This window comes from Ammodytes marinus, assembly GCF_949987685.1.
Source record: "Ammodytes marinus genome assembly, chromosome: 2".
Classification (NCBI taxonomy): domain Eukaryota; kingdom Metazoa; phylum Chordata; class Actinopteri; order Uranoscopiformes; family Ammodytidae; genus Ammodytes; species Ammodytes marinus.
In genome coordinates, this window is record NC_137231.1 from 18,740,575 (window position 1) to 18,766,973 (window position 26,399).

The following is a 26,399-nucleotide window of genomic DNA, read 5'->3' on the forward strand; positions in this document are numbered from 1 at the left end:
GAAAAAAGTTAGGTGTTTAGACACAGCCCAGGCGCCGTAAACAGGCATGTAAACAAAGGGAGACGGACCAAGACCGTCAACACTTCTCTAACCAATCAGCTACAAGCAGCGTTAGTGACATTAGTGACAACAATCCTATTGGACAGGTAGTTAGTGACGACTGGTGTTGCTATGGCAAGTCGCGTTCAAATATCAACAAGTGTTCTCTGGAATTCCTGACTCCACCTTTAATCAGGGATGATATTTACACCTTCTTTGGGTTTTCCCCGGGTGCTCCGGTTTCCTCCCACGATCAAACATATAAAAAATGTGGTGTTGCAATAAATAGATACAGTTCAATTAAATAACAGAAGTTTTAACTTTTTTATTATTACTTGTTATTGGGTAGTTGGCATTAGCCTGTAAAAATAATTCTATTAAACTTTGAATGGTATGAAAGTTAGTTGTGGTGTACAGCCCTTGCTTTTTGTGAGAATAATTTTAATTTTATACTCTTGTGCTTTTTACACTTATACACTTTTGTATGTTTATTAACTTCACATTCATTCACCATTTGTAAGTGCACATAACAAACACTGTATATACAGAGGCAGGCCGTTTCAGTAGATACTTTGCCTAAGGTCAGGGGAGAACTATTTGTGTGGGATGTGCCAGCACATGACAACCGGCCTAGCAACGACCCCGCACCCTCCCTTCACCTCTCTTATGAGCAGGGTAGTGTAAACCATGAAATGTATCTTTTGAAGACCAGCAAGAAGAAGACGTTATCGGGTAGCCAAGCCTAACGTCTACGGCCAACCTCTAACACATAGTCAACCAATCAGATATAATATATTTGTTTCCATATAACACTATCTCACCATTTTATCTTCAGTCTTACTGGGGACGCCTTTTGAGAACCAGTAAGCTCCATGTAGGCCTACATGTTTCTGCTCACTCAGTTTAGATAATAAACCTTTAAGCTTTGAAATAAATCTTCTACTTGTTTTTCCTTCTTCAACTCTGGGTAAAAGAACAAGAAATATTTTCCTAACAAAATGGTGACACCCGACGTGAACCAGGGGAGAAGAAGGACTTTTTGACCCGGCTCGAGGCCTGGACATTTCCAGCCCAGCCACACCTTAACTTCTGGCTTCTATTCACTCAGAGAGCTCTCAACAAAGGAAAGGTGAGGATGCCTGTTGTCTATTGACCAAACGTTTTATATCGGACATGACTAAATTATGAGTGAATAGAGGTAAGTTGCTTTTTGGTGCTAAATTTAAGTGACGTAATTAAATAATTAATGAATATATGGTGTAAAATTGCATGAGCAGAATTGTATTTTTTTTCTTTTATTTTTCAATTGCATTTTTTTGATGGATGAATGCTTTTATAATAAAAAATTAAAAACACAAAAAGGCGAATTGACTCCAGAGGTAACTTGAGACCGCTGATTGCAATTAATAGGATTGTATAGTTAAAACGTTAATTGCGGAGACCGGGTACAGGCTTGTAAACGCACCTAACAAGTGGTACTTGGGGTAGGTCGAGGGTACGCTGTCGGGGGGGAATGCATCGTAAAGGAACCCATCAGGCAATTAGTGAGCCCTGCATCTACCCAGGGCCGCCTTTATGCACGGGCTTACCTGGACTGAAGCCCCAGGACCTACGAAGATCAGGGGCCTATCAAAAAAATAAATAATAATAATAATTATTTTTTATTTTTTTTACTGGCTCAATATAGGCCCCTGATCTAAAAAGGCCCCGAACATTGTCATTTAAAACAATACATTATTGACTGGCTCATGATAGGCCCCTAATCTTCGTAGGGGGGGGTGTACGGAGATCAGGGGCCTATCATGAGCCAGGCCGGGGCCTAGTGGCAGGTTAAGGCAGGCCTGTGTGGAGGGGGGGAGGGTTACCTGTGCTGGTTCTCCTTGTCCTCCTGCTGTTTGAGGCGTGTGGGTCGAAATCTCTTGCTGGCCAAAGCGGCCTCCATGTCCTCGATCTCTCTCCTCCTCAGGTCCCGAATGGCTGAACGGATGAGGCGCCTCTCGTCCAGATCCATGGTTCCATCCAGCTGCACATGAAACACAAAAAAAAGGGCATGAAGAAGACAAGTGTGAAAAGGGTGTTGTTAAAAGTGTGTTGACGCAGCAGGAGGCCACACAGGACGGCAGACATTTTGCTCGCAAAGATTAGCCACTTGGCACTCATATATTTGCATTGTGAGAGATTACACCACAGAGGAATGATGTGAAATACAGCCACACAGTAACAGAAGAGTCTTTGGCTACAGTAAAAGGGTCACAGCCTTGTTCTCAGTGTAAGTATAGGCCGGTATAACAGCAGAACTGCAGGGCTTTTAGCTCTCATTTCTTTCAGTGGCCGTCTTTTGGCCTCTTTAATTAACCCTGTCAAACAAGGAAAATAACACACTCCTCAAAAGTTTAGGAATCCACTTTCAAGCAAATTTGTTATTTTGGTCCAGAGACCATTATGGTCCGGAATGAAATATCTCCACAACTGCTGAATGGATTTCCATACAATTCTGTACAATCTTGGTCCCCAGAGGGATTTTCCCACTGACTTTAGTAGCAACACCAGCAAGTTGACATTTGTGGTTCAGAGTTGAGCCTCTAGCACAGAGAAAGATAATATTGTTAATTATGGTAACCTATTCATGGTAACCTTATCAGAGTAATCATTCAGCTGTGTTTCATCCAGACCGTATTAGACTTGACGAGCCTAGATTGGTTTTGAATGTGTGGGAAGAGTTACAGGGTCAGCAAGGCCGATGAACGGTTTATGCATTCGTGATGACAAGTGATCTGACTTCACTAATGGGAAAAGACAGGACCACCTGAGCAAGGATGAGAAACAGGCACACCAACAGCTGGCGCTCGGCTGTAGGAAAGCAGAGTGTTCAGTTCAGATTTAGCACCCAGGTGTCTTCTTCGCTGGCTGTAACTCATCTTGGTTGAATGGTTGCCAGGCTGCACGAGGCCCCATAGACCTGGATGATGCTGAAGTAAATCACCTAAAAAAAACTCCCTGGAGAATTTTTTTGTGATTATTTGTTAAAAGGTTTATTTTTTCAAGCCAAAGAGAAGTAATTAAGGTGAGCAAGAGCACGCCTGCCGTCCGACATGCCAGTCGGCGAGCTGGACGCTTTCATGTAAGCGATGGCCCTAAGCGTGGGAGGGTAAAGGGGGAGCACTCTCCTGTCAAACAAGAAACGGATCTCTCCTTTAGCCGACAGCGGGAACCTGTCAACACATGCAGAGATGAGCAGCCCCTCTGGCAGGCTTTTCTGATGCACTTCACGCACACAAACACACACACTTTAAGGTTTTCTGCTGCAGTTAGAACCTGTAGAGTCCAGACACAAAGCTTTGCACGCCAACTGTTTTTCACAGCTAGAGGGAGCTGGATGTGGTTGTAAAGCTAAGCGTCACACCCTGATGGGTTGAAAGGGGGGCTTGCTGTGTGTCCCCCTGCTGCGCCTGGAGGAGGAAGAGAGGGGGGTCCCACTAGAGATGAAATGGGCTCGTGTGGTTTTGAGGTTTTCCCTGTGGCCTGACAAAATATGCAGCCTGAGCCGAGCCGAGCTAGCTCAGAAGAGCTCGCCTATATATACTATAATTTGTGGAAATCTAAAGTGCTGAGCTGACTGAAAATAATGGGTAAGAGGAGAAAGTGCTCAGAAAAGAAGAAAGCATATGAGGAAAGAGGAGAAGGAGAAGAGTGGGAGAATGGATGACAAAGTAAGAAAAAGGGAAAAAGGAAAGAAAAGCTGCATGCCTTGGTTATGCCTAAACATGGGCAGATGAGAGCTGGATGGGAAAGGACCGGGCCTCGTGCAGGTCATTCCTCACATTCCTGCTGACTCATAAGGAAAGAGATGGTAGTGAAAAATGCAGATCAGGAACTGGGTTTAGGTCCAATCAAGCAGTGAGATGATACGATGACCAGGAGATGTGCCAGTGGAGAGGTTTTGATTCCGAAGCAAGGATGTCACGCGAAGATTGAGGAAATGAGAACACACTGGCTTATTTCTGTTATTGTCCAGTGTTTTTCTCACGGGCCTACACACACAAACACACGCACTGACCAAACACTCGAGGAAGCTCTCTGTAACCACACTGTCAAGCTCACTGCTGAATGAGTGTCATGAAGTGATTATATACGGCCAGTACGCTGCCAAGTTTTAGCAGTGATTGAAATATTTATTCATTATTAAAATATAAACAAGCCTCAAGGCTGTGCCTCCACTCAAAAACAGTTACTTTAAACATAATAGGCTACGTTTTTGCCAAATGTAGTCTACTGTGCATATCACTTTAACACTCTGAGCATGTGATGGAATGCAGGACTGTCCAAATCAGGTTCAGTAATCTTTGCACAGCGAGGGGCATAAAGTCATCATGTGGTAGTGAGATGTGAAAACAATCCCTACATGTGCACATCAGCAATTTGACTTTTACCTGCTTCAACCCAGTAAGTTTGAAATGGACCAATCAGTGCACAGTAGCATGTGTACACTAAATTCAAGTGGCCAGTCCTGCTGGCACAAAGCCAACAGCTGTAACCGACTTTTCCTTTACATTTTCAAAAAGAGGAGGAAAAAAAAGCGTAGACCAATAACTTCCCTGCGCAGGAAGTTAATGAGCAGGGCGTGACACAAGCAAATAAAACACACCTTAAACTTGGTCGCCTGCCAAAGAAAACAGAACAGCCGTTAAAGTAGCAGAGACGGAAACACACACTCGTGCAGAAACAGAGTCCATTTGACAAAACCTCTATATGACAGTGAACTTTACAGAGAGTGAACTGTGTCAGCTGGAGCAGAGGGGGGGGGGGGCAATCCATAAAGTTAAACAGTGACAGCACCTTATACTGTATTGACCAACCCTAGAGGCATTTTTCAAAACCAAGACCACAGACCTCTGGGTAACCAACTGTCACTGTGGCTCAAAACAACAGCAGCCTTGTGACCCAGAGAGCGGCCGTTAAAACCCAGACGGAAAGCTTTTCACGCTGTATTGCTCCTGCTGCTAACAGACGTATGAGTCAGAAATAACACATAACAATTAGGTCACATACAGGGAATATGTTTTACTGAAAATTATGCATCCATTGAGCTGTCAGCACCTGTAATGACGGCAGAGGGGAGGTGCAGTCTGCTCAGCTGTGCTAACCAAGGCCGACAGACAGGTGTGAGGGCGGCCACCTGACTCCGCTGCTGTGATGCGATGTTATAAGAACAAGGATGGTGGAGGTGGTTGTGACTGATGGGGTGAGGACGAGAGAAACAACAATACTGTAGAAAGTTGGGACTTGAAGGCAGACACTTACTCACTGGTACAAAACAGAAAATTATTATTTCCTTATTTGGGAATCGTACTGCAGTGAGAAGTTGAAAGCAAAAAATGTGAGTATTTCACAAGCAGGCCTGCTAGGGCTTGTAGTACTACAGTGCCGGTCGCTTTGAGTCACTTCCTGCCGACCGGCATCTTCCTATGGAGTCAAAAACCTCAAATCCTATCCAAAGACATCTGACAGAAGCAGCTCAATCAATCACACTCAATTAGAGAGCGCTCCTGTTTTAGCAGTAATCCAAACCAGCTGGCAGCACACTCCTGAGGACATGGAACCCGCTCTGAACTCATCTGCCACACATGAGAGCAACAGATTTATTTTTCTCTTTTTGAGAGGGTGGTTTTCATTTATTGTGCTGCACATGAAAACAGGCTCAGAAGTGGTCAAAGTTGGCATGAGCTCAAGTTTCCTCAGGTAATTAAAATAGGGTCAGCTTTTGTGGGTCTGCCTTACACGGCTGAGCAACACACAGACGTTGTAAGAACTACCCTGAGACAGGCGTACATTCTGTGGGAAGTGAAAAGAGTCAGGTATGGCGAGGCTAAAGCAAATAATGTTCAAGTTCTGATTTGTCGTCATTTCCATCCTCTAATCTCTACTTATCATCGGAACAGTTATCCATAGCAAAATGCAAATAAAACGGGGCACCCTTAGCTCAGTTGGTAGGGCGGCCCCCCCGGGCCGGGCCCAGCAGCAGACCCGGGTTCGATTCCCGCACGCGGTCGTTCTCTGCATGTCACTCCCCTCTCTGCCCCATTTCACCTGTCTCTTAAACAGTATCAATAAAAGCATGAAAAATGCCAAAAAATATCTTAAAAAAAAATGCAAATAAAACATTGATGTTAATAAAACACGTGATATCTGAGCTAAGATTTCTCATATACTGGGGCTGAATGCCAGTGTATGGATAACCTCCGCGCGCACGCACACACACACACACACACACACACACACACGCACGCACACACACACACACACACACACACACACACACACACACACACACACACACACACACACACACACACACACACACACACACACACACACACACACACACACACACACACACACACACACACACACACACACACACACACACACACACACACACACACACACACACACACACACACACACACACACACACACACACACACACACACACACACACACACACACACACACACACACACACACACACACACACACACACACACACACACACACACACACACACACACACACACACACACACACACACACACACACACACACACACACACACACACACACACACCTGTCTGAGACCCCTGAGGCTGAGCTCTGACCTTTTGACTCCCAGTGGGTGTCGCGTTTGCTCGGCTGCTGTTTTACTTAACACTAAACTTTGTACTATGTGAACTAAGACGCGCAGAGAAAATTCCCTGACACAAAGGATCATGTATACTCTCTTTAAGAAATGTGTGTGTTTACGCGTGAGTCCACATGAAAAGGTATGAGCCAGAGCTATGGGGAGGGGGCTACAGTAGTAATAATTTCCAGACCAGGCCGAGGTTAGAGTGCAGCCAGGCAGCAGATCGGATCAGTGCTTTAAACTCATTTGTGTCAAGCACACAAGTGAGTTTGCCCTTATAAGGACACACAGGACACCGCTGGTAGAGGAGCTGAAGTGGATTACCAGCTGCCACTAAGGAAGCCAGACTGGTACAGACATTAAGACAGACACAAATAAACAACAGAGAGAGAGAGTGAAAGGGTGAGAAAGTTCAAAAATGTTTTAATCACTCGCAAATATCTTAATTGCCTTGCTTCGAGGCAAAACTCTAATCTGAATGAGTTGAAAGCCTATAAATTATTTCTCAACGCCTCAGGAATACAATGCATGCGTACAGCAGACCGACACACACACACACACACACACACACACACACACACACACACACACACACACACACACACACACACACACACACACACACACACACACACACACACACACACACACACACACACACACACACACACACACACACACACACACACACACACACACACACACACACACACACACACACACACACACACACACACACACACACACACACACACACACACAGAAAAATGGGAGTATACAGTAATCTGTAAACAGGCATGGGACTCCTGGTATCTCAAAAGAACGAGTTTCAGTCGGCCTTCGGCTGTAAAAAATTAACAAAGAGAAACCATATTCGAGGTTAAACACATTGTGCTACAGTGCACACTGAGCCCTTATTGTCTAGGGTTAAAAAAAAGGAAAAGAGGAGTACCTGTGAAATATACAAGACAGGCAGAAGGAAAGATGACTGCTCAGTGCACGTGTGGCAACGTGTCCTCACGTGTGGGAAGGCTTAACCTTTATTAATAAGTGCATGGTAGTACAGAGGCCCAGACTAGACCTGGGAAAACAGTGTCCCCTTTACACTTGAGTTAGCAGGCATAAAGAAACCGACACATGGTAGAATTCATGTGGGTCAGAGGGGGGTACATGCATCAACAATGTGCTTTAGGTCTGTTGTGATGCATTGTAGACAGACCTGAACACAAGTGTTGTTACCGACTTATGATCCTAGAGAGCCTTACATTAATGCAGTGGACTATGTTCCAGTCAAAATATTGAATGTTGACTATATATTCTAAATATCCTCACACACATACACTATACACACCCATAGATGAGTTTCATGGATGCGCACAGATTAATCGTCACACACTTGATTGTGCACATGTGGTGATCGTTCTCATCTAAAGTGCTAAATATTTAACTTTCAGCTCTGTGCTGAAGGTCAAAGTCATTTCCAGCCTTGCAGCATTGTCACATATCTGACTACTCTAATTTGACTAAAATCAGACACAGTAGAACGCCACTTGGGCCGGATCCACTGTCTCCGTAAAATGCTTTGGCCCATTTCAGTTGCCTGGCTCCACGCACACACCTTGTCCTTTGGAGATCAGGTCTGGCCACAGAGAGGATCCAGGTCAATTACAGCCTTGCAGGGACAACTGTGACCCACATTTGGGAGCAGGCCTCATCAAAGGTGTTTCTTTACATCAGCCTACGTAGGCAAAACAATTCTGAAAAGGCTCATTAATCTGGAAACCAACAGAGGATAGGAGTTGTCCAGTTTGCTAGTACAGTATATCCATACCTTTCCTTGGTGGTCATAAGCAGAAGGTCTGATAAGAGTATGAATGAGGCTTTCATAAATAAGATAAGTGTGTATTATGCTTTTCAGAGTGAGCAGACACAGGACACAGCAGGAGCAAGAGCGGGATGGATCTTCTCCAAATATGGGACAACATTGGTCAAACTGGAGCCCTGCGTGACCAGCTCTTTTAGTGTAATGAGAGATGAGCCTGGAGGTGAAAGGGGTTGTCTCACAGGAGGAAACACAGGGCGGGTGGAGGCACTTCAGAGCACAAACAGTTTGTTCTAATACATCCATCAGAGCCAGCCATGCTGACTCTAGGAATCCACATTTACGATAACAACGCGCACTGACAGACACACAAAGCCAAACTAAATTTAACAGATCAGCTGGTTATATCTTGAGAATGCCACAACATTAACAGTGGGCTGGAGAGCAAAACATCAACATCCGCTGGACGATTTCCAGTAGATCTCAGGAAATGGCTCTTTCCTGGGGGAGTCAATGTAGAAAAAGCCAGAACCACAGTGTTTTTACATTTCTGTCTCTCTTTCACTTTACCTCTCCCTCTCTCTTTCACCTTTTTATTCCCCCATTTTAAAAAGTACAATCCTTTCCTAATCTGGTAAAATGTGTATTTAACTTTGTCTCTGACTGGTTTAATTCGATATGTGACTTGGCAGAAATCCACAAAACATTTTGGATCCTGCATGGCTGCATGCCGTTTCCTGCCCGCTATTTCAATCTATAAACAGAGCCACACCTTTGTATTCCAAAGTAAAGCCAAAGACTGTAGGGAGCTGTACCGAATGCCTGCTATTAAAAACCTTACAGCTAAGAATCTGTGTTTGGGTAAAGTAAATGGGTGCTGCTGAACATCAAAAGGAATCTTAATAGCATCTCTGCAATGACAAGAGTCACAACTGTCTCTCCCCCCAAGAGGAACACATCTTCCTAATTTCAGGGTAGGCATTAACCAAGTTTCAGTTTGAGGTTTCATCATTTGGCACAAATTAAACATGATAACAATTATTGAAATGATGCCACTGAACAAGTTGGGGGGGGGGGGGGTCTGCTTGTGTTGGGATATTGTAGATCTGGCATGTAGACCACTGAAACAGTAGCCACAAAGCAGATTGTCCACATCTGGTAAGTGTTCCTTCTGAGTTTAAAACACCTGGAAAACTAACCATGTGTTTGTCGCAAAAAAAAAGAAAAGAAAGAGAAAACTCTTCTGAGCGCCTTAAATCTAAGTGGGATTTCACTAGCCAGAGACGCCTGGTGGTAGTGAAGGAGACTGAGGATAAAAAGTCTCCCTTCGATCCCTTATCCAGACCTTTTCCATTTGGCAGAATGATGATCCAGACAGATGGAGATCGCTCACAGAAATCCTCTTTGCTGGATCACTTAGACCTAAAGACCAGCAGTTCGGACAGCAGAGCCTATCTCATTTCTGAAGCTTGCAAAAATTTGTTCACCCCTTGGTTGACAGTGCCGAATATACTGTATGTAGAGACTATACTTCAATGCTCCGTAATGTTTGACTGAGCTCATTCTTTCTACTGCAACTGGTGTTGTCGTCTCTATTTGTCAAGCTGTAACTCTTTCGCCTCCCTTGGGAACCACTTGGTTGGTTCCGCCGCATCTTTCCTCATGTTCAATATCTCTTTAAAAAAAATGTTTTAAAAAGGTACATATACAATACTAGCATTGTGGAGAAATGTTTTCTGTTTCTGTTTGCTGTCCCATTTCGTTTGTATCATAAAAGTCGGATAAAGTGATGAAGTGCCAAGAAAAACATAGAAATGCATCAAGAAAGTCAGTGAGGAAGAAGCCAAAATGGATTGTAAACATATCCTTAGTTTTTGTAAGACCACTTGCTTACACACAATGCGTTTTTGGTAAATGTACACCGACTTTAAACATAACTTTGGTTTACATACAGTACAAGGAAGGACCCATTTAAGGAGCCTTGCACCCTATTCGCATTAATTTCTTAAGTAGCATTCTGAAGGGCATACTACATGTGTACGTTGTCACCTTGTCATGCGTAAATCAGTGACTGTCAATAAATCGATGGGCCTGGGGGGGTGTTGGCACATCTGTTAAAAGTGCTTATATATCACACACAAAAAGCAGGTAAGATATTATTACCTCACTACAAAACTAGATTATTCACAGACAAGGAGAATTACCAGTAATGCTTTAAACCCTAAAACACAAACTTCACTTAGCAGAATGTAATCACATTACCTCATTCATACTTTTTATTACAAACAAACCTTTGCTGTGCTGAGCGTAAAACTGCCACATAATTATTTTATGACATTATAAATGATAAAGCAGCGCCTGCCTGGTGTCCTCCTGTCTATTCATGAAAAACTGCTCCTCATATTCAAACGGCAGCATGTGTTTCCAACTTTAAAACGTGCTGTAAAAATCTGAAAGAGTGTTCCATTTACTCCGAGTTATTGCCCCAGAGCAGCGAACTGCTTAAAGGTCGCCAACCAAAAATAGAATTTTGCTGGACCTTATGTGCACATCATCATCTCAAAGCTCGCTGCTATTAATTTCTCATCCTTCCCGAGCCAAAAATGATGGGCTATTTATAGCAGTAACCAGTAACAAAAGTTTCCCGTTTTATCACACAAACAAATGAGTGACTTCTTATCTCTCTGCTCCCTGGCCCCTGTATTTGGATATTTGGTGTCAGAGTCTGAAGTCTGCTGGCAGTAACTCAAATGCTCTTCAAGTTGTGATGGTACTGTGGCTGCAACAGCGTAGATAACTGCTACTGAGACCGTTTAGTAGGAAACAATGGCCATGCATAGAATAATGAACCGTTCCCATTTCTTCATTATATCTTAGCCGACACCTTCAAACCTAAATCATAGGGGAAATGCTTTGTGGTAATGTGAAGGGTGTAAATGCCTGTGAGGATGATGACAGGCTCAGCAGAAGTAGAAAAATATAAGTTGTGCACCACGAACGCTGTGTGTTATTGATGGTCAGTCAGGAGCATAAAACACTGTGTGTGTGTGTGTGTGTGTGTGTGTGTGTGTGTGTGTGTGTGTGTGTGTGTGTGTGTGTGTGTGTGTGTGTGTGTGTGTGAAAAATTAAGATATAATACATTTATGAACCAATTTAAAAGCTTTGATTACACTTTCTTCAAGTGAGTAAATCACTCTGCAAATAAAATGTACGAGACAACAGCTATGTATTCCTCCGGTTTATTCCTACTATCTATGGTTTATTCCTTGCTGATGATGAGGCTGACATTTTGGACCATGTCTCCAAGGGGGTGCAGAGAATCTGGGACTCTACCGAGAAGCCCACATGACAAACCCATTCTTCCTCTCCGACTATAACCGTTGAGCCCTTGTCAATACACAAAGGCTCCAGAGAGCTATAAAACGAAAAAGCCCAGGGGTCCCATAGATCAGCGAGGCCCAGACCACGGAGTGAAATTGCCCTATTTTAAACATGTGTGAATCGGTGTGAATGCTACTCTCTCACCAGGGAGAAAGGACATTAAGCGAGACATTCGGTATTTGTAAAATCAGCCTGACAGGCGCCACAGCCGGAAGAAGTCCCCCCAGCGGTCATGTCCATTCAAGGATGAAAAGACAGAATAGTGCATTAGCAGACCGCAAACTGTTAAAGACAATAAGATTTCTGTATTTACAAAAAATGATGTTTGTAAGAAGTCACGGTCTGACATTGACACATTCCTCTGATGCTGCGGCGCAGCAGGGCGGGGTTTAGACATAATTAGAAGGGAGACCATGGTGCGGCAGACAGATGCTTAAGTGAAACATATTCTTTGCTAAGTTAGCAGGTGCACAACAACTACAACAACAGACACCTGTACATCTGGCTCCTACTGAAAGTTTGACATATGCACACTGAAAACCATTGCCACACCGCATTTTTTAGGGGTTTAACAACTGATGATATCTTCACCCTCAGATCTGGGAACCAGTTGATGAAATCTATTTTAAAAGGGATTGTGTTTCCCTGTATATGTGTTTTTGTTGTTCCAAAAAATTAAAAACCCCAAAAAATAAATTAAAAATTAAAAAGATTGTGGTTGGAGTTTTAGATTTGGAAAGAGGTTTCCTCCGGCTGACCTGCAGCAGCTTTTGTCTTGAAGTGCCACTGAGAGAAAAATGACCTTCAACAAATTAAGCTCCTTCCAAAGAAACTGGGACAGCGACTGATTACTTCTGTGGAAATTTAAATCATTGTGTGTAGGCCGAGGGAGGAGAAAAATGCTCTTCCTGGTTGCCATGGAGGGGATTAAATGAGCAATATAATAGGCAGCCTGGGCTTTGAATAGCAGTGTAGGGATGCATGGGGTTAGTGGTGTTAGAGAAGCCTCTGACTGTTTAGTTGGTTTAGAACAACAAAGGCCTGGAGTTGGTTGTTTTGTTCGTTATTTGGCTGTTGTTAAATTATGCTCCACCACCCGGCTTTACTACCAGTTTAATTAAAGCCTGGGCCTCTCGAGTGTACATCAGCTTTTACGTCCTGAAGTGTCCTGAAAAACAATTCTTAATCCACAAACTCCTCAAAAAAAATAAAAAAATAAATAAAAAAACACCAGACAGCCACAGAATGGGGTGTTAGGTTGCGTTTAAACTAAACACAAACAGGCTCCATTCGTGTCTCTGTGGAGCACAATATAAATTCCATTGCAACCTCACAAGTTTAATCAGAGTTTGTTTCCTTTTGAAACAAAGTTCACTGTGGAAAACACTGACACTCGAATCAGCACAAACATCATCAGTTCAAATGTGGGATCAGTGTGACCTTAAAGCTTGGTGGTCACAACTGAGCAAGGAAAGCTGGAAGAGAAAAAGCTCAGCTCAGTGAAAGCAGCACCAATAGGAGGACGCATTTCTTATCTAGCTCTGTAATGGGTTGAGTCGTCGGTGTCACGTGAGGATAAAGGACTGTGAATTCCAACGTCTGAAAGGATACACGTTTTATTCCATTGGCGCAGCTCTCCAGACAATGCCGGCATTTTGACAGGAGAAAAGGGAGATTCACACAAAGCTCCATTTCTCTCATAACAATGAAGCCAAGTCTAATGTAGTGTCATCTATTGCATCTATGAAATAGAATACCATTGAGATAATAAAAAAACACAAGCAATACACCTATAGGTTTTGGAGCTCTTCTTAGTTAATCATAAAATCACAACAAGCACGGTATTAGAAAACTACAGTGCTCCAGCAAAAAGCCTGAGATGTCCACATTCTTCCCACTGTCAACATTTGGAGTAACCATTACAAGCCCTTCCTCCTTTCTAGTCATTAGCTCCCTCTTTCTTGCCTTGTTCCTGTATAAATAAGCTGGTAAATCTATACTGATCAAAGAAACCAATGGTCTAGTGAGCAAGTAAATCATTATGCTGAGAGAAGAATATGATTTCCTTGATATCCTCTCCTGTTCTCCCACTATTACAAGGTCACTTGTGAATAAAGTTTAGCTTTTATGTGATTTATGTGAAGACAGCTCTTGGCCAGACAAGTCCAGACTTTGGGGAACTAACTGGCTGGATGTATTTATGCAGTTTGAATAGTCTCAGACAGGTCAACAAAACATTACTGCCTCTTTCCAAAGCAAACAGCCTTTTTTTTTGTCAGGTTCACGGATCATTAAGGTTCAGAAATTAGAATGTTTTTTCAGAAACAGCCTCCTGTTAAACCTCTGGGGGGAGCAACTGGGGGGGGGGAAACCAAGTTAAAGTCAGAGATTTAGTTTAATGCTGTGTTCACATGGCCTACAACCATTCAGCGTATTTTCATGTTTCATGTGCAACTGTCGCATAAAATTGTCACAGTAATTCAGACAAACCCAGTGTAGCCATATCTAAATAAGGGCAGGCTGACTCATGCATCCTTGTAAATGTGTCTGTTGCAGGTGTCAAAATGTGTCAGACTGACTTACTCACCTTGAGAAATATTTAGGACATGACTAACGTGAATGTGAAGCAGTAAGCCTTCTGTACACTTTATCAATGCCGATTTCCTGCTCAACACACGTGACATAATGTCTACCTCAGTTAAGGCCAGAATGAAATAAGTCAATGTTAATTAACTACAATGAAGTTAAACTTACTTCCGTTCACTGTTTTGTAACAGAGACATGTGTTACCACAAGATGTCGCATGAAAACTGAACATTGACTTAAGTCAGTGTAACCAACTATTATTTTCTGCATGGATCAATCCATCAATTGTTTATATGGTTAGTCAATAAATTGTAACGTGTAGGTAGCGACTGAAAGTAATAAAATTGCCATAACAAATCAAGTGATATCTTGAAATGTCTTTTTTACAATCAGCTGGACAAAACATATTATTTTTACACCTACATAATGCTGAGAAAAACAGTTTATTGTCAAATACTTATGGTAAATTGATTATCAAATTGTTTGCATCTAACTAATTTATTAATCAACAAATAGTTTTAAAACTAGTTTATGCTCACAGGAAAACCATAAAATTATCTGTATGACCGTAGTGTTGAGCAGCAGCTGTGATGAACAACTTCTTACCTGACTTCTTACTGTCAGGGATACTTCATCTGAAACTAACATTTATATTCCTTATCCTTTAATCTGCTTAATGTTAATATGTTTGCTTCCCAATTAAGCTGTTATTTAATTAATGCCAAAAAAAAGTTGGGGAAAAAAGTCCATTAAAATTCTAAAGGTGAGTCTCTTCAAATGTCTTAATTTGTCCAATAGTTGAGAACCCAAAACACATTGAACAGAAACATACAAATAATCAACTCTCAGGAAAGTTGATGATTATTTCCTGAGGGATTGACTCAGAAGTGTCCTGACACTAATTATTTTTTTCCCCCCTACATGGCAGTATGAAGTTACACTGATATAGCCTACTCATCACAGTAGGCTATAATGAGAAAATAATTCACAGCACTTTTCCTTATCAGAACTCCATGTAAGGAATTAAACTGCCAATAAGGTACTTCATGTTATGTAGGCCTAGCTATAGTTCTATGCAAAGTTGAGATAATGAACTGGCCAGCGTACATCATATACAATCCCTCCTATCTTTCCCATGCAGGTAGCAATAACTATAGGCTAGGCTACAATACAGTCTGGCAATAACATCACAGTGATAAACTTTCCATAGCCGCATGTAACTTCAGTTCATAGCATCTCCGTTCATCCACTCACCAGGGCTCGGAGAGAGGACTCATCCAGCGCAGAGTAACTCTCCACAGACATGTTAACCTTTCCAGTCGTGCTCAGGTGAGACGAGGAGGTCTGGATGGAGAGTCTCGGAGATATCTGGTTTCCCCGGTCAACGTGTGGTCTACCACCTGCACAACTTATTTTGCTATGTGTATCTCTTCTTTTTTCTCTTTCCTTCCTTCTTTTTTTCTTCTTTTAGTGAGGGTAGTTCTTCAGCGAAGTTGAAGTCAGAAACTTGTTCTGAGTCAACGAAAATAAAACCGTGTCCCGCTCACGAAGAACATATTTCGCTCCTCTTTTTTTGTCGTCTCTTGAGTTGCAGTGAAAGCAGAAGCAGGCCCACACTCTCTCACAGGGGGACGTTGGCAGCTTTTTGAACAGAGGATTCCCACTTAAAGGTGTAAGCCCGCCCCTCTCCGTCTCCGGCTTCTCCCGGCGCTCATTCAAAGCACGCCGCTCTGTGGGAACCACGCAAAACAGCGTCCATGTATGGGAGGTGATGAGTGCCACTAGGCCTATTTGTGAGAAAAAAAAAATTATTCTAGAAAAAATTAAGAGAATAGTCTGGATTTTTCTTAAATCTTCATCTGCATTACTTAATGGAAATGTTCTTAATGACAATACTTTTGGGGGGGAATTTGGTAGAAATGTTGTCAGTAGTTTATAGAATAAAACCACACATTTTCATTTTACTCACGCAATGAGCCACTGAACATTTGGAGTGGTCTCTTAATTTTTTCCATAGCTGTATATATATATATATATATAGGCCTATATATATATATATATATAGAGAGAGAGAGAGAGAGAGAGAGAGAGAGAGAGAGAGAGAGAGAGAGAGAGAGAGAGAGAGATATGCGAGTGTGTGTGTGTATAGGGTATAATAAGCCTATAGGACTAACTAATTGTCCCACCATCAGGGTTGAAATACATGTATTATATAATTTACATTATACTAGGCTGAGATACGAGCCGTCTGGGAACTCTCGTAGATTCCTCGCCATATGGGGCTCAGGCCCAGTGCTGCAGCACATCGGGGCCTGAAATGTCTGCCCCCTTGGCGCCACTTGTAGTGGACATGAGGTTTGCCCCAGTTATTTTTTTTTTACTTATTTTTTTATAATTTTGTCTTATTTATTTATTTTGTATTTCTTGTCTGTTTATGTGAGGGAGGGGGGAGGGGGGTGGGGGTTGTGTATGTATTGTATGTGTCTACTTATTCTGTTTTTTTGTCCGTATGTGAAAAAAATGTAAAATCATTAAAATAAAAGTTTCAAAAAAAAAATACATTATACTGAAATAAGGCATTCTGCAAAATGAGTACTTTTACCATAGTACGTTTTGATGGGAAAATATTTGTAAACACAAGACTTGATTGTATCACAATCCTCAAGCTTTTCATTAAATCAGACCCTTAAAAAATGGGAAATTATAAGGAAATAAGAATTGACACATTTTAAGTGTGTCAATTTGAATAAAATATACCCTACATTCATACGACTTTTAAGTATAGAAAGTAAACAAACACATACAATGGTAGCTACAGTGCTTAATAAAGACAAGGGGGTCCAATTTGATGTTTTATGGTGACGTTCATACTAGCCGTTTGTTTTGGAAGACATGATATTGTGGATTACTTAAAATGGCCACCACTTAAAACACAGCAATGTATATAAATATAATGTATTCCTCTTTTTAATGGAGAACATGTAGAGGTGTGTTTTGCAAGTAAATCGAGGTGCTACCGTCATTATGCGAACTTGTGTATAATTCTAAAATCACTTGACACAAAACTCTGCGATTCAAAATATTTAATTGGGGTTTTCATGTATGATTAATGCTGCATCAAATTTTTTTGGTGAGACTGTAAGTGTCCAAGTAGGAAAAATAGTTGTGGATGCTTGAAAAAAAGGATTTAAAAATAAAAATGTATCCTTTAACTGCATTTCTGTTAATGGTTTGTCAACTAGACTTACAAAGGGGTATGAAACCACCATGACGGAATACAAACTGGAGGCATGAAACCATGAATGTCCTCATTAAACATTTAATTGCCACACAAGACAGAGCATCAAGACAGAAGTTCTTAAACAAGAATAGTCAGCCATGTGCCACGAGTGACTAATGTCCATCCATACTACAAACCAGGTGATCTCTTTGAATTCCCTCCTCACTGGATGAGGTTTCTGATCAGATATTATTCAGGAAAATGCTCTGACGTTGTCTTTAGCTAAAAGGGACGTATGTGGCACCAATTTGCTTAATTTTATATGCATTTCTAAAGTGGAGCCTATGTTACGCACAAAACACATCTTATCAATCTTAAATCCTATTCAGAGGAGCAGCACACAACATTTTGTCACGCTATTTAAAAGACGATTGGACAGGAGACTCTGCTTCAAAAGCCATCTCATCGAAACACAACATATATATATAGTTCTATAGTTGGATTTAAAAAGAAAACAAACTAAATATTACTGAAGAGTATGAAAGACACACAGTCAACAGTATAAATGTTCCATAATACAGTTGTTTTTTTCTTGGTCAGAGATGCATACATTTGTCATATCTGTTCCACAAGCCCTTTTTAACAAAATAATCTATAAAAGTGCTTTAGGTTACATAAATATGCAGAAACCAACAGGAACATAGAGAAAGACCATGAAGGATGAAACAGGGAGGAAAAACAAAATGTCCTTGGCTGAAGTTACAGAAAAGATTAAGTTAGACAAATGCACACCGACATAGTCATGTGTCTATGTTTGATGTTCTTAATGAGCCACGACACGACTGGTACAGTACAAAAAAAAAGGGAAAAAAGAATTAAATCAAATTCTGCGTGAATAAAATCAGTTGTATAATTTATCTGTTAAGGCTATGATGTTAGACATACAAACATGAAACAAATGTCAAAATAAAGCAGAATATGCAGGAATCAACCAAATGAATTGCTCACTCTTAATAGTAAAATTCATCCAAAATCTAAACTGCAAGATGCTAATACTCACACAGGCACTTATCAGATAGGTGTGTTTGATTTCCAAATAGTGTACAAAAAGATAAATGAAAAGCAGATTAGGAGATTTGGTTTTTGTATTTCTCCAGATATTCCTGCTCTCACTCTTCCTGCTGCTCTTCATTCTGCTTCTTAGGCAACTGCAAATGAAGAAAAAAAAAGAAAGAAATGATGTCGAGCTTCTTTAGAGCGAAAAGTAGATGAATTTCCACTGTTATACTTTAATTATTCTACAAAGTAAAAGAAAAAAAGAAAAAAAAAAAAGTTTACCTTCGTCGTTGGATTCCTTATGTTCCCTTTCACTTCTTTATTTTCTGGTAGGAGTTGTCTGATGGATAAACACATTAAAATTGGATTTTAATAATCTACTTTTATTAAGAAAAGAAAAGCACAAGAAATTATAAAGAAGTCCTAAAACTATTTGGGTAGAGCTTAAAAAATTAAAATAAAAGCTCAAAAATGAGTTCCCCACACGACTTGATCTTTTACCCCTTTATAGATGCAGAACCCGAGTTCTCAGTGTCACAGGAAGATGTCCCTTCTGCTTTCCTGCCATACAGAGGTCCGTCTCTTACAGAGACATCACAGTTGGACGTTTTCCTTTGACTTGGTCGTCCAATGTAGCCTCTGTGCAGGTCCCTTTGTCCTCGTGCCGTGTCTCTGTCAAACCCAAAGTCCTGCTCCGAGAACTCACCTGTATGACACACCAACAAAACCTCAGAAATATTTTCTTCACAAATAAAATAAATATTTTGTCCACCATTCGTACATACAAGTAAGTGGAGGCGACATTTGAAAAAGGTTTCAATAAAATGCAATTTAACACAGAAACCCTGCTCACTAACTACACATTTAGAGTTGTACTAACACTTCTTAAAAGAGAAATTTCACAACAAAGTTTCAACAACAAAAAAAGGTCACTTAGATTCTAACATGTTTTTAATGTCTGTGTTTTGTTCTTACACATCAATAGTTATAGTTTCCTACTGCTATAAGACACTTAATACACTATTTTCTATACATTTTGAAAGAGCATTGGAGTGCGGCTGAGAGCAAAGAGATTCACCGCCAACTGCAATTGCATATCACAAATAAAAAGACAGTAAACACAAAGACATAAGAGAATGTTTGAAACACAATTTGTATAATCTGGTTTCTATTTGGCAAACTCCTTTTTTTTTTATAAAATAAATTCTATACATTACCTTGGTGCTTTATTCTCCTTTGAAAATCATCTGGAGACATCTGGCTAAAGGTGTCTTTAGAGGGGCTGAGTGGTTTTTTGATAGCAGCCTTTGTTAGATTGTTCATGGGTTGGGCGGTCTGAGGACGCATATCACATTTGTCCTAGATATTGACACACACACACACACACACACACACACACACACACACACACACACACACACACACACACACACACACACACACACACACACACACACACACACACACACACACACACACACACACACACACACACACACACACACACACACACACACACACACACACACACACACACACACACACACACACACACACACACAATATTTAAACTATTTTGACTAGGACAATACACACTGATAAACATTTTCTAGTGTGATCTCACAAAATAAAATAATAAGAAGAAATATGCAATAACAAATATTTCTTTTTAACATGTATTTAAACATTTTCTTTATGGGCTGGTTGTTCAGGTCGTAATATGTAAATCTTTATTAATAGTTTAATGATTTTGATTAACAATTATGCTGCCAAATTTGAAAGAACCTACACCATTATGTGAATCATTTTAGACTGGCTGGCTATCATACCTGATGGTGGAAGACGACAGCCTCTTCTAGAGCAACGCCACAGAATTCACATGGAATGACCACATCGCCCTCTAGAGGACTGGCTGGTGGACTGTAGGAGGCCGGGGAGACAGACCGAGGGAAGGTGGGAATGTTTGAGGCGAGTGTATTAGGGAGGTTGTGCATGAGTCCTGGCGCATTCCTGCCCATCCTGTCCTGTTTTGGTGGGGACACGGGCTGCTTGCTATACGATGCAAAGGCAGAGGCAGGGCTGCAACCAGTCTGAAACACAGAAAAGAAAAATGTATACGAAATGCTGAAATCAATGTTAAACCTGCTTTAAATCAAGTCATCACATTCTAACTAGATAAAGATGACAGCCACGCGTTCAAACAGGCAGAGGACTGGACTGTGGACCGTCTGATAAAAAAAATAAAGATAAATGGGGGGTCTGCAAATGTTTGCATTCCATGAGGAAATCTGAGCCTTTAACACTCTATTAGATTTGTATAGAAACAGATTTTGTTTTTCATCCATATGACAATTCGGAATCCGGGTATGAAGGGAGACAGTGTGCAGATAAGTTTCAGAAGAAAAAAACGAGACAAAATGAGAAGATCATAGCAGCAAGTTTTGCCAACAGTATGCTCAAAACTGAAAGCAGGGCTGGAATTAAAATATTTAAAATGATCAGGTCCTGAAGTCAGCTGGTAGATTGAACAAGGTCTGTTAGGCTGGTTTCATCTGTCCATCAGGTTCTGGTTGTATATTTTCATTTTGTCACAGATGTGATGCACTCACCTGAAACAACAAACTATATGACCTGCTTTTCCACAGTACTGTGTATGGCAGGTTTTTTTCCTCCAGCATTTAATGTACATTTAACTTGAATATGAACCTAAATTCTAAAAGGAGAACTTGAATTAAATTATGATGTTAGTGTGTCACTGATGATCACAGGCTCTTAGGTCCAGAAAATAAATGTGTCTATTGGTTAACTGGCAAAGAACATCAACTAGATAATGATACCACACACAGACAATAGGTACAACCAAAAAGTTAATCATAGACTAAAATAAGAAAACTATCTCTTTACATTCAAGCTTTTCGGTTATTGGCATTATTCATATTATCAATTCAATTACTCATTTGCTCATTTGTTTTCTCCCTATTTTATTAATATACTCTTTTGTCTTAAGTATTGCCTGAGCTGGCCTTACCATAAAAACACCTTGTTTGGGTAAACTACGATAACCCTGTGTTCTGACAGCTGGAAAACACAACCTTTGTATGGTTATAGAGGTGACCATGAAACTAAATGAAGAGCCTTATTATCCCTGAAAGCCAAGATTATATTATTATGAAACTATAAATGGGACACATGACAGTATTTTTTAGGACACTTCTCAATTTATTGTAAATGCAGTTCCTTTGTCCCGTCAGGATCCTGTGAGCACAGTTGGTTTGCAGTCCGGAGTGGAGCACTTATAGTTGGCTAACACAAATCTGTAACACCCTTAGCAACAACCAGCGTAACCAGAATAATACAATCTCTAACCTGATGCAGAATGAGGTCCTCTTCAGGAAACAGCTCTTCGCAAAACTCACAAGGTAGCATGGTATCTGGAGAGATAATATTAAATATTAAAATCAATATTAACAAAAGTGAGATAAGAATATCTTAAAGTATATTCTACCCAACACTATTTTACCTGTTTGGTCGTGGTCTTGGACGGCGCTAGTGCTGGTGCTTGTAGTGAAGTTTGGGTAGTTGTTGTTTGGCAGAGAGTTTACGGAGGTGTTGGACGTCTTTCCAATATTGTGGTCCCAGATACCGCTCCACAGGTTTCCCTCCACGCCTCCAGCCACTGATTCTCCATCACTCTGCAGGCTGAGAGCCAACATGTAGTCCAGGCCTGATGAATCCTCGTCCAGGTTGAGCTCACTATTTGGCCACGCACTACTACTGCTGCTGCTAGTCAGAAAATCACTCTGCTCCATCACTACAAAAAAGAAAGAATTAAACAATTAAAACAGCACAGCAACTTAGCTCCAGTCTGTAAATAGAGCAGTGGGAGAAAAAGGAGATTTCCGTTTTGTAGGGCGTTTGTTTGTCGACAAACCATTCATATTAAACACCTAATTATTTTTTTAAGCACACTCCTGCCTTTGAATACACATATTCAAGGTTAGCAATATATTCAATGTGTTCTTTGGGCCCTCTGTTAGGTACATCCTTGGCCTTATGTTGAGGCAGCAAAATCTCTCTAAATGTATATTATATTGCCTTGCGCAGCTTCTGCAAACACATTACTTTAAAATATTAACTTAAATCAGCTTTACAAATGTTTTATGGGGAGGAAAATGCATCTTATGGATACCAACAATGTGTTTCAGTAAGATGTAAACAACTTTTGCACGTTTATAAGGATACTACCCAAAGCACATTTAAATGTATTTTCTTTAAAGTTAAATTGGTACATTCTGGCCAATACATATTGGTAATTAAAACCTCATGGGTACTTTTTCCCCCTACAGGTCATGTTATAATTAAAATGTCAGTGATAACTCACAGTGGCTAAATGTATTACTTGGGGAAGTATTCTTCCAGTCGCCTGAGCCTTGAGGTCCGCTTGATGTGTTGAAGCCTCTGTGATCAAATGGCCGGGAGAAGGGCTGTTGTTCTGCTGCACTGAGGTTATTATTCTTTGGGCCTCTCTCTTGGGCTCTCAGGAGGTTTCGGATGGAGTGGGCTTCAAACCATGCCCCAGGAGGCTGTGGTTCTACTGGACTGTGACTTGTTCGGCTGTTGTTCCTTTCTTGAGGCGGCGTTAGGCTTCCACATAAGACTGGATGCACCGATTGTTCCCTCAACATTACATTGCACTTGCAGTTTGGACAGAGCTCAGTGCGTGTACCGCAATAGTCCTCGTGTTCTTTGGACTGACTGAAAGCAATCTCCAGTTCACAGTATTGGCATGGGACCATCCGCTGAGAACAGTCGGAGCTCTGAATAAAAGACAACAATCGTGAAGGAGTACAATTTTATCAAGATGGTCAAATATTCCAGTTATGAATATGGAAAGAAAAAGTGTAATATGAATACCTGGTGAACTTCAATTTGATTCTTTTCAATCTTCAAACCACACTTGCATGTAATCTAAAATGAAAGTGAAAATGCTTAATAATCTAGTTTCAGTCTGACGTTGCTTTTGTTAACCAGTTCCTTTGCTAAAACATCATTTGACATTGACACAGATTCTTAAGCCAGTTTATTGTTCAAATAAATGACAGATACTGACAACACAGCACTACTTTAAGCAAAAAATAAATGGCTTGTTCAAAAAGCAATAAATCACAGTGAGGTGGTCCCAACATGGTGTCAAAAATCTGAGTAAAAAATTCACAGCACAAAAGTATTCCCCCGACCAAGTGTAGACTGTGCTGTCCCACTGCATTATTGTTACTATAACGTGGAAATTTGGTTGAGCCAAACTTAAAATGGCACATTTTTACTAAATGAGACATTAAAAAAAAGCAGAGGTTACACAGGATCAATGCACATATTGATGAGAGGTTCCAGGCTATGCAGAGAAAACACATTTGTCCATTGTTTAGTATAAGGCCTGCCCTTAAACGACAGCGCACATCTACTGAAGGAATCGTGTTTAAGTCTTCAATATGTGCTGTTCATATTACCTTTGTATGTTCCTGCTCTTTGTGCTCCTGCAACTCTGAGCGGGGCACTGGCTCCTGGCAAACATCACACAGTGCGATGTTTCTTCGACAGTGGATCTCGTGGGTTGTAAAATTAGCTTCTGGAATGTCATGTTTGCTTAAAAGAAAAAAAAAAGTTATGAAATTATGAGAACCAGTTTTCACCACATCAAACTAACTTTAATACATTTAATATATTCTTACCAATTACCACAGAACTGTGTATTTTCATCTGCCATGGCTTAACCAAAGCCTGTGGACACAGAATAATGTTGTTAAAGACACAAAGTCAGCTGGGTTTATGTGTTTACATGCACAGTTAAGTCCAGCTATGGTGACTTAACCTAGCTGTATTTTGGTTGTTATTTTTTTACTAATGTTTATAATAGGCAAACATTTCTTTTTTGTAGCTTTATAAAGGGTTTTGTGATTAATCATAGGGTTTCTACAGCCAAAGAAAGCCTAGAAATAAATGGAAAAAAATACATCAATTACTTTGGGTTAATGCGACATTATTAGGCAACTAAAAATTATTGAAATATACTATAGGCTATGCTACCAAATACTTAAATATTTTTAAATAGGAACGTCAAAAAGATAATCCTACTTCCCATGTCATTACATTTTTAAGACTGTTTTAAGAAACTTTAATACCAATGAAGGTCTTATTGTCATATTAATTCAATGCATTTAAACAACTTGATCTGTATTTAAACCCTGTAGTTCAACAAGAGGTATTTCCGTATCGTTGGAGTATAGTTAATTGAACTGGCACCGTTTACTGAGACCATTTAAAAACGGGAAAATTAATAATCAGGCTAAAGAGTACATAAAGCTTCCACTGATGTGGCAAGGGGAATCTGGTTGACAGCTCCTTCGGTTTTGCTTACCCAGCGTTTCCAGGTAGGTAGCTAACGTTAGCTGACAACGATGGCCTGGATCCACAAGGAGGTTCCCCGTCAACCTTTATCAAACAAGCATCTTGAACCACCTCGAAAAAGTTGGACAATGTTCACGATGTTGCCTTTGGTTAGCTACGTAACTTAGCTTTTAACTACACTGTTAGCAACCATCACGCAGCATTAATTTTAGCGAGCTAACTAACTTTATAGGCTCTTTACCAATAAGTCATGAAGCTAACGTTAATGTAACGCCGTATTCGGGCTCCTGCCGCCTGGTCAAAGCAAAACGAGGACAGAGGTTGTGATGTTATCGTTTGTTGATTGATTCACCGCTAGAAAGTACTTAGCCAAGACATTAACCGTAGACAACAGCTAACTACTTGACGGTTGCCTAAATTATAATAGAGAGGAAAAAAAACAGCTCGTTGTTTCCTCTTTGCAAGGGGTAATCTCAGCCCCGAGTTAAACCTCTCAGGCTGTCTACGTGCATATCCACCCGCCTCTTTGAACATCTGCGCGACCAATCGAAATCCTACCTCAACCTTTTGTAATATTGTACTTAGTGACTAAATGCAATACATGTTATGGTGTATACTTAAGCACGCGTTCATATTATAGAGGCTGAGCTGTAAGCCCAAACTCAGGGCGTCACTCTCATCTACTTTCAGGAAAGAATTTGATTGGTTGAGTCGACCCCGTGCGCTTGAAAAAAAAGTCGAGTGCCCATAATATATGGTAGATTGTATAATGTATAGTTGAAACTGCTGCTTTTAATTTCAATGCTTTATGAAATATTACCAACATTTATTCTGCAACTGTGATAACGGTGCAAGAAATATGTATTGTTGAATTTCAGTCCTTAACTAATTTCCTGTATACACCGGAAGTATGTGTACGTTTTGTAGTTTCACGTATTATTGCGTGTGATCTTGCTCCTGCACTGATTATAGTTAATAGCTTAAACGGTTTTATGAATTGAAACCCAATCCGAATAACATCTCATGTGTTCTCAGGTCTACTCTGAACATTATGAGCTCATCATTTCAGTTTTCCTGCACAGTTCTGGGTTGAGGTTACTTTTAAAACAGGCACGGTGACTTGTCATGTGTTGGAAGTTGTGTTTTTGTTTTATTTATTTTATACAGGTCAAATGATCGTTTGTGATAACTTAATAAATGAAGCTATA

General features: G+C 40.7%; 2 protein-coding genes across 4 annotated transcripts in view; both read right to left on the bottom strand.

Moving 5' to 3' along the window:
- Positions 1-16,126, bottom strand: part of smtnb (smoothelin b) — a 51,754-nt gene extending 35,628 nt beyond the window's left edge. For both annotated transcript variants that reach the window (XM_080046199.1, XM_080046198.1), the window contains exons 1-2: positions 15,765-16,126; positions 1,905-2,062 (exon numbers count right to left, since the gene is read on the bottom strand). In XM_080046199.1, the coding sequence (XP_079902325.1) occupies positions 1,905-2,062; positions 15,765-15,815 (209 nt within the window). In that variant the 5' untranslated portion in view covers positions 15,816-16,126. The remainder of the gene's footprint in view (positions 1-1,904; positions 2,063-15,764) is intronic.
- Positions 16,127-17,815: 1,689 nt separating this feature from the next.
- On the bottom strand, positions 17,816-25,594 carry trafd1 (TRAF-type zinc finger domain containing 1). Of its 2 annotated transcripts, none has more exons than XM_080049182.1 (12): positions 25,202-25,594; positions 24,516-24,564; positions 24,294-24,429; positions 23,701-23,754; positions 23,186-23,603; positions 22,307-22,597; positions 22,153-22,217; positions 20,616-20,876; positions 20,004-20,145; positions 19,288-19,492; positions 19,069-19,126; positions 17,816-18,938 (listed from the first exon to the last, which is right to left on the bottom strand). In XM_080049182.1, exons 2-12 carry the CDS (start codon positions 24,548-24,550, stop codon positions 18,900-18,902), a joined length of 1,704 nt encoding a protein of 567 aa, XP_079905308.1. In that variant the 5' UTR covers positions 24,551-24,564; positions 25,202-25,594; the 3' UTR covers positions 17,816-18,899. The 2 variants fall into 2 exon arrangements, with proteins under 2 accessions (XP_079905308.1, XP_079905307.1); XM_080049181.1 differs by having other exon boundaries at positions 23,168-23,603.
- Positions 25,595-26,399: the final 805 nt, after the last annotated feature.